Raw genomic sequence first — 18,997 nt, forward strand, 5'->3', positions numbered from 1 at the left:
ATCCTTTTAATTACTAAGGAATTCAGGTCAACATCAACACCAAGTTAAGCAGAATATAGCTTTTCTCCTTTTTGAAAATTGGATTGTTTTCCATCTTTGGTTCTGGGGTCTCTTTCCTGCTATTCACCACAATTTTTCAACAGTTAGTAAGTGGTTTAAGAATCTCATGTGTGCTAAGTACCCCAAATCTAATTGCTCACATTAAGAGACATGAATTACTTCTATTCTTTGTCTAATGTTCTTCCCACCTACTTTGGGCTTTGATTTCTTCTTCAGTGATGTTTGCTTCACTCTTTCCAATCTGGAAATCAGTCTTGAAAAGCGCTACCTTCTCTCATAATCATCCACCCCAGGCAAGCAAGTCAGGGTTTTCTGTGCTCAGAGTATTTTCAAATGTTCCTTTCATTACCCCTAATATTTTAAAAGCCTTGGCTTACCATGGGCTAACATCTTCTTGACATTAGACTGATTTTGCTCTACACTTCCTTCTTCCCATGTTTACTGCATTCTTTTGAAAAGGAGCTTTCTTTTGCCTTTTGAAAAGACAAGATATCTGGACAACTAACATCAATATTTTAAATACTGTGCCCACATTTTCACTTTTATTGTAATTGCTTACATCTGTATAGTCAGAATTGTGTTTCTGAGAGCCTCCCAACCACCAAAGCTATCTTTTTCTCTCAGAGTCTTGAGCCACAGGATCACACCAACAATTTAGTATACATAAAATGTTTTTAAACTGAGATGCAATGAGCTTACACCTAATGCAAGTGTGCTGGTCCACTTCACATTTTGCTACAATAGAGGTAAACAAGTTGATAAATAATAACAAATTTTAAGAGTAAGATTCCATGCAAGTTTTAATATGAGAACAAATTATCCCAACTTTTCCTAAGTTAACTTAGTTTTATTTGAAAATCAAAAAGTGATCCTGAATTAAACAGGAAGGATTCATCTTGAATGTCAGCATTATAACCAGAGTTAAGACTTATTTCCATCTTGACTTTCTATAATGCATATTTTCATAAAGTGAGATACTAAGACAGGTTCATCAATTTTGATTACTGCCTTTTCACTTACTAAGAACATTTTTCCATGTCCTTAAAAACTCTTCCTAAACATTATTCTTTATAGCTGCCTAAGTATTCGATCGCACGGTGTTATGGTTTAATTTTGGCCCCAAAAAAGATATGCTGAAGCCCTGATGTCCAGTAACTCAGAAAGTGACCTTATTTGGAAACAGGGTCCTTAAAGATGTAACTGGTGAAGTTAAGGTGAGGTCACAGTGGAGTGAAGACACAGCGACAGATGGAAAATGGCATGTGAAGATGGAAGCACAGAATGAAGTCAAGGAATGCCAGAGATTGCTGACCATTACCAGAAGCTAGGAGAGCAGCATGGAACAGATTCTCCCTCACTGCTGACACCTTGATTTCGGACTTTCTCCAAAACTGTGAGAAAGAAAATTCTGTTGTTCTAAGCCATCCAACTTGTGGTACTTTGTTACAGCAATCCAAAGAAAGTATAATGCCCATGGTATATATACCATGAATTTTCTCAACCATTCCCCTATATAAGACATTTAGATAGTTTCCAGGTATTCCCCTATGAACAAAATTGCCAAGAATACTTTATATATTTTTTACTTGCATTTTAAATTATTTTCATGGAACACATTCTAAGTAGAATTACTATGTAAAGGCGTATAAATATTTTAAGGCTTTGATGTGTTTTGTAAAAATAATTTCCAGAAAGTTCTCTGTTCTAGCGTATCCTACAAATTTTTTCCTAATTTTAATAAGCAAAGAGAGAGCAATGTGTAATTTAAATTTTTATTTCTATAATTACTAGTGAGAGTAAATTTTTTCATGGTTATTAGTTATTTGAATTACCTTATTTTTAAATCATATGTCCTTACAGAAAACACCTTTCATTTGCATGGAAAAACACTAGCCTTTCAACATATATGAGAAGACAAAAATGAAGATGTATTTAAACTAATGTGAAATCTAAAATCTGTAAAACCAAATATAGGATCACAAGTCTTCCGATTATAATAATTGGGAATACTTAAAAGAAATTTATTACAATCATGCAATTACTCTTCAAAATCAAAGTGGGCTAGGAGGAAAGAAGATGAAAATACAGACATTTATTTTCCTTTCATACAAGAAAAGTAGTCTCCTTAGATATTGTTCATTTTGTATATACTTTAGTGATTTAAGATTTTCTTTTTAAATGCATCTTAATATTGGACAATGAAATATCAAGTATTTTTGAGGCACAAAATTGTGTTTAAAAAGCAAGGAATATGTAATTTGCAATTTCCCCAAAATAAAACACTTTCTCATTCCAATTCTTCACATAGTTTAAAGTGACAAATATGAAAAAAAAAAAAAACCACAAAAAGAAATTCAAACACAAAAAGCCACTTACATTAGAGCCCTCCTTTGCTGAAGATTTGAAATGCACGGGTTTGGGCAATGTTAGTGTTCCTTTTATTGAAATAGTAGGAGTGTCTCCACAACTAGAAGGCCAACTTAAATCTCTGCACTAAAAAAATTAAAAATACAATTTGAATTTTACAGAGGACCCTAACAATACAAATATTTGATGTATTTCTTGAGTTAATGACTTAAATAAAAACTATAAAAAGTAAACATTAGTGTACAGAGATCTTTTGTTTCATCTACATTAAAATAATTTGACATTTAATGTTCCAGACATCATATCAATTTCCTTCTTGAGGTTAAAACCACAATTCCATCAGACCTACAGATTTATTTTCTTTAGAGTCTTTTTAAAATATTGTTTTCTACAAAATACCACAGAATCCTAAATTCTAAAGAAGGTATTGTCCTGTTCCACAGAGAGAGTAACAGATGTTTATAATGAAAACATTCAATTTTGTAAGAAAAGCTGATATTAACTAAATTAACTTACCTGCAAAACTGTGATCCAGATCTGCTCTACTGAAGAATTATAAACCACTTTCACATTCAATCTCCCAAAATCTCTTTCATCTCCTGACAGAGTAATTGTATCTAAATTGTAAAAGGACAAGGACATTTGAAAGGCTATGCAATCCTTCTAATCCAATTACGCTTTGATACAATCCAATTTTAAGAGCACAACTGAAAAATACCATTATTATTTTTTTTTCTAAAAAATGGAAATTTGCCACTTTAATAAGACAAAAATCACACTTCAATGTTATTATTGGAGTGCTAGGGAAAGACCTCCTATAAAAAGTACATGGCTTGAAAACTTAACTCAAATATAGTCTGAGACTTAAGTTAAAACTAAGATAAACTTTCCCAAATAACACTGATATGGCTTTAATCCTGGACGCTTCTGGAACTTCCTTCACTAGAATACTTCAAAACAAACAAAAGGCATTTAACTGTTTTGTGTTTTTTTAAAGATGCATTCATGTCTGAACACTAAAAAATGGGCCACCTGATCTGAGTATTCATATGCAGATAACAGATATAACCACCTGGAGGTTTTCTTTTTTACCTTACCATATATTTGCTCAAATTACTATTAGGTAGAAATAATTCACTTCAAAAAAGAATATAAAAAGAAGGCACTTTATTCCTTACCCAGGCTTCTGTTACTGCCCTGGGAATTTTTCCTTGAAGAAGAAGTACTAGGCATGCTGGACCATGAATCATGTCTCTAGAGATAAAAATTGTTCTTAAGTCCGATATCACACATCAAACTTTAAAGATTCTCAAACTTATGCCCCAACACCCACCCTAGTATCAAACTGCATGCTAACCATGTTGAAAGTGTTATTGGTCAGAATGCCCCTCTTTTAGACACTAAAGGGGGAGAAAAGCTTTCTGTGTGTGTTATCAGGAAAATCTTCAATAGCTTACTCAATCACATATGGGGAAAGCCTTTGTTGTTTGGGGTTTGGTTTTATAATAAGGAAAAAGGGGTTACTGCTTATGTTTCCTACTTGAAAGTACCCATAAAAATAAGAATACATTTGGAAGCGTCCTATTACCTAAAAACCTGTTAAGTAGCAGTCATCAAAGTGTGGTCCCTCTGAACCAGCAAGATCAAAATCAGCGGGGAACTTGTTGGTAATATAAACTGAAGCCCCCAGTGCAGAGCTACTGAATTAAAAGCTCTGGGGGTGAGACCGGGCAGCCTGTATTCTAACAAGCTCTCCAACCTATTCTGATACACGTTCAAGAGCTGGTGCTATAAAGAAGTAATTCTGCAAAAAATTAACTCGACTGAGGACTACAAACGATTATTTAGAATACATTTCCATTTTAATAAAATACATGCATATACATGCACATGGAAAAAAGCCGGCAAGTATATGTAACAGTATTTTCATGGTGCTTTTAACCTCAGTTACAGGAATATAGGTGATTTGTCTTTTTACTTTGCTTAACTCTATATTTTCTAATTTTTAATAATAATCACAATTTATTTATACTTTTAAAAGAAACTTTTTAAACATCAAAAAATTATTCTATTTCAAAAACAGGAGGATGCTGTGTTAATATTAATGAATAATTAAAATCCTGTATCTCAATAGAAATACTAATTTTTACTAAGTAGGTAGCTATCTTCAATAAGGAAGGTTAAATCAATAAGCACTTCTAACCATACCATTTTAAATTCCAACTGCCTTCAAGATTGCCTGAGTACCTACCAACTGAGAGATGTAAGATTTTTTTTAAAAAAAGACTGCCTTTTAGTATTCAGCTGAGTGAAAAAATGCACATGGGAAATGCTAAGTGTTTATTCTTCAGCTATTACCACAGATTTATCTACAAAAGATCTACACATGTTGCTTCTAACGTAATTCACACATTCCTCAATTTTTAGCTTGAAAATAAATTATCGTATACAATTAAATTTATATCAATAATTCACCTGCATGAACCACTGAGATGAACTTGTAAGATCAAACATAGACTTGCTTAGTCCAGGGGAACTGGGAAGTTTGCTGGTCCTTAAATCACAAACTATGAAGGGACATGGAAAAATTTCTTTATATTAAAGAAGAATAAACATTGGAATTTTACTTAATCACCATGAACTAAATCTCTATAGGACTGCATCATGAATATTAATGCAAACTACTTAAGAAATAAAGTCTACTAAAGTTTAAATTTTTTTTTCAATTATTTTACTTTTGTTCTAAATAGAAACCAACATAAATCAAACAACACATTTTCACAACCACATCAAATATCAAGCAGGAAAAATTCGTTCTTTTTGCTTACATTACATTTCTCCATTCCATAGGAATACTCTAGTAAGAGAATGTAGGTTTTCTGTGCTAAATGCAATTCATCTACATAATGAGCATTTACTACATTAAAAAAAATACTGAATTCCGTATTTCTAGTTTATATTTCTAGTTTTCCCACCTAAACTAGAAGATTCTTTTTTCTTAAAGATTTTATTTAGTTGACAGAGAGAGAGAGGGAACACAAGTGGGAGAGGGAGAAGCAGACTCCCCACTGAGCAGGGAGCCAAAGTGGGGGCTCAATCCTAGGACCCTGGGATCATGACCTGAGCCAAAGGCAGACAGTTAACCAACTGAGCCACCCAGGCACCCCCCCTTTATTTTTTAATTTTATTTATTTATTTGACAGAGAGAGATAAACTAGAAGATTCTTAAAGAATGGAACTCGGTATATTAACTGTGTATTCTAACACAGTGCTGAAATAAATATTTAAATAAATACTTCTGCCTTGTTTTTAGCACCTCACCATGAATTCAGTTGTTGAGATAGCTATATACATTAAAAACCTAAAACACAGAATTTTGTGAATCAGATATGTATGACAGTCTAAAATTGATACAGTCCTCAAATATTAAACTAAGAAACTTCTATGATCATGTAGGCATTTTGTTTTCTTTGTTTACATCTGTAATCTCATGAGTTTGTAAATTTATAATTTTCACTGACTGGAGCAGGAAAGAAAAAAGCTAAAAAAGGGGCGCCTGGGTGGTTCAATAGTTAAGCGTCTGCCTTCGGCTCAGGTCATGGTCCCGGGGTCCTGGGATCGAGCCCCACATCGGGCTCCCTGCTCCGCGGGAAGCCTGCTTCTCCCTCTCCCACTCCCCCTACTTGTGTTCCTGCTCTTGCTATCTCTCTCTCTGTCAAATAAATAAATAAAATCTTTAAAAAAAAAAAGCTAATAAATATCTGTTGTAGAATTTCTGAATGGATAGATGATATACAAAAAATGAAACTTTTCAAAGAAGGACAAATAAAATAGAATTTGGAACTACCAATACACATAATTAATTAATCCTTCAATTTTTCCATTAAATAGAATACCACAGAGACATCATCATGTTTACCATATCACTTCTGAAGCCTGCTTTTCTCTTTTTTTTTTTTTTGTTTTTGATAAGAATCATTTCTTCCAGGGTCTTAGATTTAACTTGATTTCTACATTTGTTAAAGAGAAACACAAAGAGTAAAAAGAAGAATAAGAAGGTAGCGGGAGGGGAAGAATGAAGCGGGGGAAATCGGAGGGGTAGACGAACCATGAGAGACGATGGACTCAGAAAAACAAACTGAGGGTTCTAGAGGGGAGGGGGGTGGGAGGATGGGTTAGCCTGGTGGTGGGTACTGAGGAGGGCACATTCTGCATGGAGCACTGGGTGTTATGCACAAACAATGAATCATGGAACACATCATCTAAAACTAATGATGTAATGTATGGGGATTAACATAAGAATTAAATAAATAACTAAATAACTAACTAAATAAATAAATAAATAAAAGAGAAAACACACAAAAAAATTTTCATACCTGATCCATACAGTCTCACTGCTTCTGAACGAGGAGGAAGGCGCCGGCTCAAATCGGGTGAAATGTGCTGATAACTAAAGCATGGGTTGTATATATCACAGCTGGGTCCGTGCTGGGATGAACTGGAAAGTTCTACCTTTCGATCTCCAAAAGATGCTCTGGCAGATCCTGAAAGTAAGTCTAAAGTTTTATAACACCCTTTTCTTTTCTTTTCTTTTCTTTTTTTTTAAAGATTTTATTTATTTGTTCATAAGAGACAGAGAGAGAGGCAGAGGGAGAAGCAGGCTCCCCGCCGAGCAGGGAGCCCGATGCGGGACTCGATCCCAGGACCCTGGGATCATGACCTGAGCCGAAGGCAGACACTTAACCATCTGAGCCACCCAGGCCCCCTATAACACCCTTTTCTTGGAGTTATTAGCTAACAGCTGGTGCATCCACGGCAGAGGAAAAAATTTTGTCTCAAGTGACACCAAATCACATGTGTTTGAAATATAAAAAAATAAGCACACATTTATTGAGCTCTGCATGGAATCTTCTGCCAGGGATCAGCCATGAACCCTGCTCTCAAGACAGTCTGGTAAATTTTTAGCATTTTTTTTTTGCCCCATAAACAATTCTGTATTTTGTGATCTGAGTTTCCTTTCATTTTTCTACTTACACAAAGAACAACTTTTAAGTAAAAAGATTATCATTTTTTGATGAAGATGCAGAACATTTATAAAAATTGACCGCATGCTGAGATACACAGAGCAATTCTCATTCTGGGACACACACACAACTGAAATGCGCGCACGTGTGCACCTCGAGACTCGTACAAGAATGTGCATAAGCATCATTATCCAGCATGGCCCCAAATCGGAAAAAGACTCACCCCAGTTCAAATAGCTATGTGTGTAATCCAAGCACAATACATAGGCAGAGGGGTGCCAAGAGGGAGTTATGATGCCAGGGACCTTTGTAAGGACCCTTAAATCATTCAGCACACAAGCGCCACCACAAGTCTGTTCATGGTAACAAGAATACTGTCAGGAGTAGAGCACCAAAGATGACTCACTACCTTTATAGGCTATACCTAAAAAAGAATATTCTGATTTCATTTCTCCTTTACAGAATTCCAATTTTCCCCTCAAACGGTATACAGTGATACCATTTTTAAAGTTCAAGAGGAATTTCTCTCAATTTATAGAACCACAGTGCTATAAAATTAACATAAAGTAACATTTACATTATACCTCTCAAAAGCTCTATTTAAAATTTCAATATTTATGCAAAATGCATTCTCTTAATGGATAGGTATAAAGCAAGCTCAGTAAGATGTTAATGATAGAATCTGTGTGTTACAAAGCAGTAAGCAACGGCTGTAATCAGACCCATCAGTAAATAAGCAATGAAACAAAACACATTTCAAATACCTGACACATAATTTCAGTCATTACTGACAGTGGTCTGCCCTATCTCCCTCTCAAAATTTCCTTGTCAGCCCATCACTACTCACAAGCACATACACATACAGCATGCGCCTGACTTCTAGAGTTAGACACCAAGAACACTTTCTTGACTCTAATAAAGTCATCTTTCTCTCCAATATGATCAAAATCAGATGGCTTTACCACATACTCTTTGAGCCTATAATTTAAGTGTAAACCAATTTCCTCATTCATTCAAATCAAAAAGCAATCTGTGTTCTAGTGATCTAATAAAACAGACAAAAGAAGAACTACCACACATTGCCAGGTAGGTATTTCCTATTTTCTGATTATGAAAATAATACATAAGATACCCTAAATGTTTAAGAATACAGAATTTATTAAATAAATTATGGTACATCTATAGATTTAATATTATGGGGCCATTAAAAAGCAATGAGTATGAAAACATGTTCACAATGTGTGATACGAATAGAACAGACTGCAAAACTGTTTACGTGGTTTAATCCCAATCCTGTTAACAAGTACAAGAGAAAGAGAAAGACCAATGATCAGGGTACACCATAGCCAAGAGCTTTTAAACACTGTTTTTGAGAGACACTGCTGACGTGCAAAACAAGGTGGTGGGCCAAGCACAGGGTTCCTCTTTCCTTGAAGAAGGAAGGAAGGGAGGGAAGTGGGGGAGAGGGAGGGAGGGAGGGAAGGAGGGAAGGAAGGAAGGTCGGTCAATCACTCCTACCAAACCCAAGTCTCCTACAGATAACAACAGTATACTGTAGACCAAAAACAAAATGAACAAAAACCATGAAGGGACTGGAGAGTGAGCAGAAGCAGGGCATATTCAGGACAGCACAGACTCTTGGAAGAAAGGGAATGGCCACTGTTAGCCTAAGCACAAGCCAAAGTTGGCACTGCACAGGGCAGATAGAATGACAAAGGAAAATCCACACTCTTTCTGGCCTAAAGAACCAGATGGCAGAGTTCAGAGCAACCACAGCTGCTAGAAAGTAAGGTGGGAACCTTGGAAAGGAGAAAGCCCGGAATTCTGTGAATAAAGTCTGCTCAAATATCTGGCTGATCCCTGAGCCACACATATGCGGGGCAGACTCCAACTAAGGATACAAAAACCAAGCTGAGACAGAATTTGCAGCATAGCCCAACCAAGTTGATTGCCTGGTTAAAAGAAAGAAAAAAGGAAAAGGAAAAGAAAAAAAAAACAAAACCCTCTCATCTCAGAGTAATATAACAGATTCTAAAGTGTCCACGACACAACATCCAAAACCCAGAATACAATCCAAAATTACTCCATACACAATGAAACATGAAAAGCTGACCCATTCTCCAAAAAAAGACAAACCACAGAATCCAAACCTAAGAGCCTCAGATGTTAGAATTAGCAGATAAAGATACTAAAGCCCAAAGACATAGAAGAAAATAGGCTTACAATAATGCAAAAAAGAAAACGAAATCACAGCAAAGAAACAGAATCTACAAAAAAGAACCAAATGTAAATTCAACAACTGAAAAACACAATGTCTAAAATAAAAATTCACTGGATGGGCCTAACAGCTATATGGAGCTGACAGAGGAAAGAGACAGTGACCTTGAAAATTAATAATATCCAATCTTAAGAAGAGAGGGGGAAAAAACATTGAACAACAACAAGCAAAAGAAGTCTCAGAGGCCCATAAAACAATATAAAAAAGTCCAACATATGTCTAATTGGAATCCCAGAATGAGAAGAAAGGATGGGGCAGAAAAACATATTTGGAAAAATATTCTAGATTTTGATAGGATTTTGGATTACACTGTTACATGCATTTGTCCAAACTCAACAAAAACAAACTTAAAACTGAGGCAGTTCTTTGTGTATAAGGTTTATGTCAAAAGAAGAAAACTGTAAACAGATAGTGAACTCTGGTAAATTACATGTATGCTTAAGTATTTAGAAGGAAGTGTATTAATGTCTGCAATTTACTGTGAAATGTGTTCTCCACCACCCCCAACTCAAAAAGGATTAATAACAGAAAGAGGAATGGATAAATAGATATGTGATTAAGTATGGTAAAATATTAATGATCGATTCTATGTGGTGGATATATGGGTATTCACTGTTGTATTCTTTCAACTTCTCTGTATGTTTGAAATTTTTCATAAAAAACTTTGAGGGGGGGGAAAACATTGTGACAGTGTTTCAATGGACTAAAGCAAATTATTATTATTATTTTTTTTTAAGATTTTATTTATTTATTCATGAGAGACAGAGAGAAACAGAGGGAGAAGCAGGCTCCCAAGGAGCGGGAAGCCCGATGCGGGACTCGATCCCAGGACTCTGGGGTTATGACCTGAGCCGAAAGCAGACGCTTAACCATCTGAGCCACCCAGGCACCCCAAATTATTTTTAACATACAAGAATTACATGTTGTTTCTTCTTCTTATCATTACTCCACTGGCCTCTAACAACATCAGCCAAAATCTACCCAATGAATCTATCTCACTCAAGTGGCTATTTAGACTGGGAAGTTACATATACACTGGAATATTACTCAGTCATAAAAAAAAGAAAAAGAAAAAGAAATCTTACCATTTGCAAGGACGTAGATGGAACTAGAGAGTATTATGCTAAGCGAAATAAGTCAATCAGAGAAAGACAAATACATGATTTTACTCATACGTGGATTTAAGAAACAAAACAGATGAACATAGGGGAAGGGAAGGAAAAATAAAATAAGACGAAATCAGAGAGGGAAACAAACCATAAGAGACTCTTAACCATAGGAAACAAACTGAGGGTTGCTGGAGGGGAGATGGGGGGGGGGGATGGGGTAACTGGGTGATGGACATTAAATACAGCACATGATGTGATGAGCACTGGGTGTTGTATGCAACTGATGAATCACTCCACTCTACCTCTGAAATTAATAATACACTCTATGTTAATTAATTGATTAAAAAAATTTTTTTAAAGGCCACATTTACATACAAATGTGTTGATTGTGGTCAGATTTCATAATGGGACCTTTCAAAAATATTATACATTAAGTTCCTCTACAGAAAAAGCAAAACATAAAAAATAAAAATTTATACATAAAATAATTTTATATCTTTCAAGATACAAAACAGCAAAATCACAGAAACAATAGCATTTAAATGCTATGTGTTGATTCTTAAATCCTGCCGTGTCATTGTTTACCTTCAAGTCCCTCCAGATGTGAAGGAGTTCCTTGTACCCTGGGCTGAACATATGATAGCTTAAACTTGGGCACCACAAATGGTACTTCTTTGCCATCAGATGGTAATTTGGAAAGTAAGTAATCCTCAGTACAGCCAACCTGAGGCTTTACCGAAACAGCAGTCAAAGGAGGGACACAGACAGGTGTATTCTGACTCTCGGAGACTGCTTTAATGTCTCTCTCCCTGGAACCTGCATGTAAAAGAAGAGAAAAGAAAAATCACAAATATGAATGTAGAGTTATATATAATAATCTAAAGTTAGCATGCTTTGGTATTTACGTAATCAAACTGCAGATACAGAAACTACTACTCGTAAATCCTACCAAGCACTTCTGGAATCTACATTAATTCTGTCCAGGCAATATTTGAGAAATTAATATACTATTGCCAAAATATATTAGCTTATCATAATGGTAAAAGCAGTTTTTAAAGAAACTCATTCCCACAAAAGAGTTCACAGATGGAAAACAAGTTTATTTTGTACTTAATTCCACGATGCTTTCGAGTAAAATACTGTCAATAAAGCAATTCTTGTTGTCAGTACTGGTGGTTAACATCAGTCTTAAATATATAAAAGAATTCTGAAAAGAAGCTGAAGGTCTCAAAGTCTACAAAAACCTTCACCTAATCACAAAATAAAATGTACTTTTACCCTAATATAATAGCAACTCTCCCTGTGCTAGCTTCTTTGACCCATTTCATCCCTATCTCAAATGCTATATGATTCCTAAGCTGGTGACTTAGGATGGGGAGGTAAGGGACACCCAGAGTTCATCTTTATGTACAATTAGTATTGTCTGTTGACTTTAGAAATGAAAGTACAACTACTGTGTAGGAATTTATGAAATGTTTTAATGCAAAAAGAAGCCTTCGTACTCAAATATACTAGAAAGCTATGCTCTAGATGAAGGAATACAAGAAAAAACCAGAGAAAAATAAAGTTCCAATCGTAACTCTGAAGAGATGAGGAGACCATGCAATTGAAAGGGAACTCTCCAGGAGTCCTTTATAAATATGGGGTCTTGATGAAATAATGGATCTCTTCTCCATTAGTCTTTCATTTGTGAAAAGGCATTTTTTAATGTACTGTTCATAAACTAGAAATTGTCTTTATTCAAATGAAAACATTTGCCAGAGTATATTGTCCCCAAACACACCCAACACTTTTCTCTCCCTGCCTTTGCCTGTACAATTTCATCCACCTATCATACTCAGGTCCAGTTTTCACCTTTTCTTCCTTCCTTCTTCCGACCCAGAGGCTGAAATCCATTCTAGACTCCTATACCAAATGCCATTCTCTTGGTGGTGATGTCCCAGGGTGTCTCTGGGGTTGAATGTTGAATTTCTCTCTCTCCCACCATGCTCCAGGGTACTTTAATACTTACCTAGTGTGCCTCCTATTTATGTTTCTGTCTCCCCCATGAAGTTAGGAAATACATCTCATTATCTTTGTATTAAAAAATGCCACCCATAAAAAAGACATTAAATACATGTTTGTTGAAGTCAAAAGAAGCCAAACTCACAATTGTGCTCTTCTGTTCCACCATAGAAACATCCTCTACAGCAACTCTTTATAAATTCTGCTGCCATTACATCCAATTTCCAATATTCAGCAATTGATCCAAACTTCCAATTTTAATATTAATCTGTTCGTAGAATAGAAAACAAGTTAACATGATCATGCTTAATGCCATTAGGTATCACTAAATAAATTGTATTATCTGTCTTTCTAAGATGAATGAGGAATACAAAGCAAAAATATTTAGAGGAAAATAGGTTTTTCATCTTATATGTAATTCTGTATGACGTAGTTATACAAAATTACCTTATAAGTTATTAAAATGACATACTCAAAAATCACTAACTGAACAATCCCAATGTTAAATCTGGAAAAAAAAGAAAAATCCCACCCTCAATTTTCTTTTTTGCAAGGTACACCCAAATCAATGCCCAAGCAAAATTTCCTAGAAAATATGGCACTCATAAAAAGTGTGAGAAAGGGGCGCCTGGGTGGCTCAGTTGGTTAAGCGACTGCCTTCGGCTCAGGTCATGATCCTGGAGTCCCGGGATCGAGTCCCGCATCGGGCTCCCTGCTTGGCGGGGAGTCTGCTTCTCCCTCTGACCCTCCCCCCTCTCATGCTCTCTGTCTCTCATTCTCTCACAAAATAAAATAAAATCTTAAAAAAAATAAAATAAAAGTGTGAGAAAAATTTCACTTCCTCCAAATTATTCTTTTGGTAATCCAAAGGTCCTATAATGGGGCCAATAAACAACTTCATACTTTATAAGTTGGTTTAACATTTAGAATTACACTAACAGAAAAATATATCTTAAACACTATATTTACACACACACACAGATTACCAGCTACCTAAACCACATATAACGTGAACTGGAAATAAAGGGAGTCCGCTTTATTTTTTTTTTAAAGATTTTATCTTTTTTAAAGATTTTATTTATTTATTTGAGAGAGAAAATGAGAGAGATAGAGCACTAGAGAGGGGAGGGTCAGAGGGAGAAGCAGACTCCCTGCTGAGCAGAGAGCCCGATGCGGGACTCGATCCAGGGACTCCAGGATCATGACCTGGGCCGAAGGCAGACACTTAACCAACTGAGCCACCCAGGTGCCCTAAAGATTTTATTTTTAAGTAATATCTACACCCAACATGGGGCTTGAATTTACAACCCCAAGATCAAGAGTCACGTGCTATACTGATTGAGGCAGTCAGGCACCCCAGGAGTCTGCTGTAAATTAATCAGGAACATAAAATTGTCTAAGAACTTCACATCCAACTGCCCACTTTGACCTCACTGACTTACTTCCAAATGCACTCTCTTCATTTATGCATACTTCTACTCTGTACATTTTTCATGGGAAATTTCAAATGTTCACAGAAGATGATAAAATGGTGTAAGAAAACCCCTATCATCCAGACTAAACAGTTACCAATTCACAGTGAATCTTAATTCATCTCTGCGTCCCCACTTCTGTTTCTGGGATCAGTAAGTAACAAATCTTCTGACTTTACTTCCTTTGTGTGGGTGTACTGAAATTGCGCCTTCAATCAAAACGACCCCGGGGGTTTCCACTTCCCCAAAATGGGAACTTGGATGATGAGGGAGCTACCTGCCAACCCCGGTAGGTGGCTTGCACCTCCCCCTCCAGCAGGTCATAAGCTGCATATTCTCAATGTAATATACTAGCTCTCGCTTCCAAACACAGTCACCAACAAATTATTTGTCAAAATGCTGGACTTTTGCCCATCTGATGGGAAAGAAATGATATCTCGTGTTGTTTTAATTTGCATCTCTTTCACTGTGAGGCTGGGCACGTTTTCATATAAGGCTAATCTATATTTGTTTCCATGAACTTGCTGTTCATTATCTCTTGCCCATCTTTTTATAAAGTTATTGGTCCTTTTCTGCCTCTGTTTTAGAGTATTTTTATATATTTGAGAGATTAATACATTGTCCATGATGTAAGTGGCAAGCATTCTTCCAGTTTGTCATTGTCTTTTTATGGTATTTTCTACTGAGACAGAGAATGTGTGTATATATAAATATTTGTACACATATATATAGAAACATATGAGTGCTTGGGTACACACACATGTAGTTATACTTACCTATGTTTTCCCTTTGTGCTTCTGGATTTGGAGTCACAAGAAAGTTTTCCCCATACATAGGCCATAAAAGACTTCACTCATGGTTTCTTCTAATACTTCGTATGATGTTACTACTTTCCATACTAACAGCCTGGTATATAATATGAGAAGTAGATCCAATCCTACCTTTCCCAGTTGGCTATTCTGGTATCGAATAAATCACCATTTATTTAAAATTCCATATTTTCTTCAATGATTTTAGAATGCTGTCTTTATTACAGACTAAATTTCTACACACAATTGGGCTTATTTCTGTATTTTCTGTTCTCTTCAATTGGTCTGTCTTTTCCTGTACCACATTTTAAAAACTGTAACAGCTTATAATAATATGCTTTCATATGTAGGAGGACTAGCTTCCCATCCTTACTGCTCTTCAATTTCAAGGTTTTCCTAACTATCCTTGCTTGTCTGTTCTTGCAAATAAATTTCATAATATGTCTAGCCCCAGGAGGAAAAATCTAATGGTACTTTCATTGGGATTCTGTTGTATTTATAAATGATTTTAGAAAAAACCTGCATTCTTAAGATGTTGTGTATGCCTACTCAGAGCATTAAGTCTACGTTTGTATCTTTGGGAGTTTTTACAGTTTTTTTCATATAAATGCAGAACTTTTCTTGTTAAGTGTATGCTTCTCATAAATGGCATCTTTTCTTCCATTGTATCTTGTAACTAGTTTGTTTTAAAAATTTATACATTTTCAGAGTGCCTGGGTGGCTCAGATGGTTGAGCATCCAACTCTTGAGTCCGGCTCAGGTCGTGATCTCAGGGTTGTGAGATTGAGCCCCATGTCGGACTCTGCACTCACAGCAGAGTCTGCTTGTCCCTCTCCCTCTGTTCCTCCCCCACCTCGTGCTCTGTCTAATAAGTATTTTTTAAAAATTTATACATTTTCAAAATCCCTTTTCAGCCCTAGTTTAAAGAATGCATTCCTTGACCACTCAGACCATATTAATTTCTCTCATTTGTAAACATCTAGTGAACTTTAAAAAAAGAATTTTATATTTTTCTTTGTGACACTTGTTCTCTCTCCCCTTCTAGAATATAAACTTTTCAGAAACAGTATTATACTCACTTTCTACTTCACACTCAGCACCCTATATGATGCTGGGAATATAGTAGGAACTCAGCTAATATGTAGTTGATAGAGAAGGGAACAAAGTAGAACAACCAGCTCATATAAAAACTCAACAAACTCATCAAACCACATTTCTGACCCCAGTCAGCCTGCAAATACTTTACATTCATCGTGAGAAGGCTGTGGGAGGATGGTTAAAAATGATTACTACTTCTGGGGAAAAGGTCCTCAAAGTTGATGGCCTTGAGTCATCCAAAATGAACTGGGGACTATGGGGGAGGAAGGCAGCAAAGGAAACAAGTTTATGTGAATAAGAATAAGGCAGACAGAGTTTGCATGGCCAACTAGTAGAGGGCAGAGAGGTGCACAAAGAGAGAACCACAGACATCAGCAGAGGGTCCCACTGCAGTATTCAGCAGAGTACTGATCAGAGCATGCGTGCAAGCAAATTACAAGTCTGGGCAAAGACCACCAGAAAAGATTACAAAAACCATACCAACACTCACCAAGGTTGGTAATAATGCCTGTCCCCACCCACCAAACTGGGAAAACCACACAATTCACAGGATATTGGGTAGAATACTCAGAAGGGTCTTGCTTCCTTGGTGAGGAATAGATAGCCCTGAACACTAGTCTGTTTTCCACCTAACAAATTTAAAAAGCAAGACTCAAAAGGATCAAACCATTTTCAAAAAAACCATGTCCCAAATCAAACAAATGTTATAAAAATCTAAATAATATCCAGCACAAAAAATAAAATTCTAGCATCCAATAAAAAAATTACCAAACATGCAAAAAAAAAATAATAATGAGAAAAATCAATCAATTCTGGGTCCCACCCAGAAATGACACAGACAGTTAAGGATATTAAAACCGTTCTAACTCTATATGTTCAAAAAGTTAAGAAGTGACATAAAAGATACAAAAAATGACCCAACTTCTAAAGATGAAAATTACAATATCTGAAGTGGAAAATACAGTGGCTGGGATTAAAAGCAGATTAGATATTACAAAAGGAAACATTAATGATCTGGAAGGTACAGTTAAAAGAAATTACCCAAGGGGCGCCTGGGTGGCTCAGTCGTTAAGCGTCTGCCTTCAGCTCAGGTCACGATCCCAGGGTCCTGGGATCGAGCCCCACATCGGGCTCCCCGCTCGGCGGGAAGCCTGCTTCTCCCTCTCCCACTCCCCCTGCTTGTGTTTCTGCTCTCTCTCTCTCTCTGTCAAACAAATAAATAAAATCTTTAAAAAAATAATAATAATTAAAAAAAAAAAAAAGAAATTACCCAAAATGAAACAAAGAGCAAAGAAGAATAAAGACAAAAGAGCAATCTGTGACCCACGGGACAATTTCCAGCAGCCTAATACACTCATAATAGAAGTCCATGAAGGAGATGGGGGGAGGAAGAAAAAATATTTAAAGAAATAATACCAAAGTTCTTCAAATCTGATAACTACCAACCCCAGATCTAAGAACCTCAACAAACACTAAGCATAGGAAGTATGAAGAAAACCATGCCAAGACACATCATAATAACATGGCTCAAAGCCAGTGATAAAGAGGAAATCTCAAAAGCAGCTAGAAAAAAGAACTTGTCTTTTATTTCCTTAAATATAGCCCATCATAGTTATTTTATTTTTTTAAGCTTTATTTATTTATTTGGGGGGAGGGAAGAAGGGCAGAGAGAGAGGGAAAGAGAATTTCAAGCAGACTCCCCACTGTGAGCATGGAGCTCACAACCCTGAGATCATGACCTGAGCCAAAATCAAGAGTCGGACGCTCAACTGACTGAGCCACCCAGGCGCGCCCCCCACCATCATACTTATTTTAATAATCTATGACAGGTAATTCCAATATGTAAGCTTTTGTAAGTTTATTTCTATCTGTTGTTTTGGTTGATTCTTATTCAGGTTGTGTTATTTCCTGTGCACTTGGTTATCTTTAACAAATTATTCAGTGACCTTGAAACTTGACTTGTAGAACTCTTTACGGCCAAAGATGAAAATATACTCTCAGAGAATATTTGCATTTGTTTACCGTATCATTTTATTTAAGCAGGTTCCATGCCCAGCATGGAGTCCCACACGGGGCTTGAACTCACGACCCTAAGATCAAGACCTGAGCCGACGCGGCGCCTGGGTGGCTCAGTCATTGAGCGTCTGCCTTCAGCTCAGGTCATGATCCCAGGGTCCTGGGATCGAGCCCCGCATCGGGCTCCCTGCTCTGCGGGAAGCCTGCTTCTCCCTCTCCCACTCCTCCAGCTTGTGTTCCCTCTCTCTCTCTGTCTCTGTCAAATAAATAAATAAAATCTAAAAAAAAAAAAAAAGACCTGAGCCGAAATCAAGAGTCAGACGCTTAACCAACTGAGCCACACAGGCGCCCCTTATGGTATCATTTTAAATTCATACCTTGACATAGAATCTAATTTACAAATGGGCAAATGATGTGCATAGATATTTCTCCAGAGACAGATAAATGGCCAATAAACGCATGAAAAGGTGCTTAACACCATCAGTTATTAGGGAAATGCAAATCAAAACCACAATGAGATACCAATCCACAAACACTTAGGATGGCTATAATCAAAAAGACAGACAAAAACAAGTGTTGGCAAACTGGAACTCTCACAGATTGTTGGTGAGAATGAAAAATGGCTCAGCAGTTCCTCAAAAACTTAACCACAGAATTACCATATGACCCAAGAACTCCACTCCCTAGGTCTCTTATACCTACAAGAATGAAAAATATATAGCCACACAAAAACTTGTACACAAATGTTCATGGCAGCATT

At 36.4% G+C, this 18,997-nt stretch overlaps 1 protein-coding gene across 4 annotated transcripts in view; it reads right to left on the reverse strand.

Annotated features, from left to right (window-relative positions):
• Positions 1 to 18,997, reverse strand: part of TC2N (tandem C2 domains, nuclear) — a 37,929-nt gene that overhangs the window by 11,793 nt on the left and 7,139 nt on the right. For all 4 annotated transcript variants that reach the window (XM_045901412.3, XM_064571494.1, XM_064571493.1 and 1 more), the window contains exons 2-8: positions 12,988 to 13,110; positions 11,424 to 11,654; positions 6,804 to 6,971; positions 4,903 to 4,994; positions 3,606 to 3,681; positions 2,944 to 3,044; positions 2,437 to 2,553 (exon numbers count right to left, since the gene is read on the reverse strand). In XM_045901412.3, the coding sequence (XP_045757368.1) occupies positions 2,437 to 2,553; positions 2,944 to 3,044; positions 3,606 to 3,681; positions 4,903 to 4,994; positions 6,804 to 6,971; positions 11,424 to 11,654; positions 12,988 to 13,054 (852 nt within the window). In that variant the 5' untranslated portion in view covers positions 13,055 to 13,110. The remainder of the gene's footprint in view (positions 1 to 2,436; positions 2,554 to 2,943; positions 3,045 to 3,605; positions 3,682 to 4,902; positions 4,995 to 6,803; positions 6,972 to 11,423; positions 11,655 to 12,987; positions 13,111 to 18,997) is intronic.

Source organism: Mirounga angustirostris, unplaced genomic scaffold, assembly GCF_029215605.1.
Source record: "Mirounga angustirostris isolate CCGP_5_RB_7025 unplaced genomic scaffold, mMirAng1.0.hap1 SCAF_9, whole genome shotgun sequence".
In the NCBI taxonomy this organism is placed as follows: Eukaryota; Metazoa; Chordata; class Mammalia; order Carnivora; family Phocidae; genus Mirounga; species Mirounga angustirostris.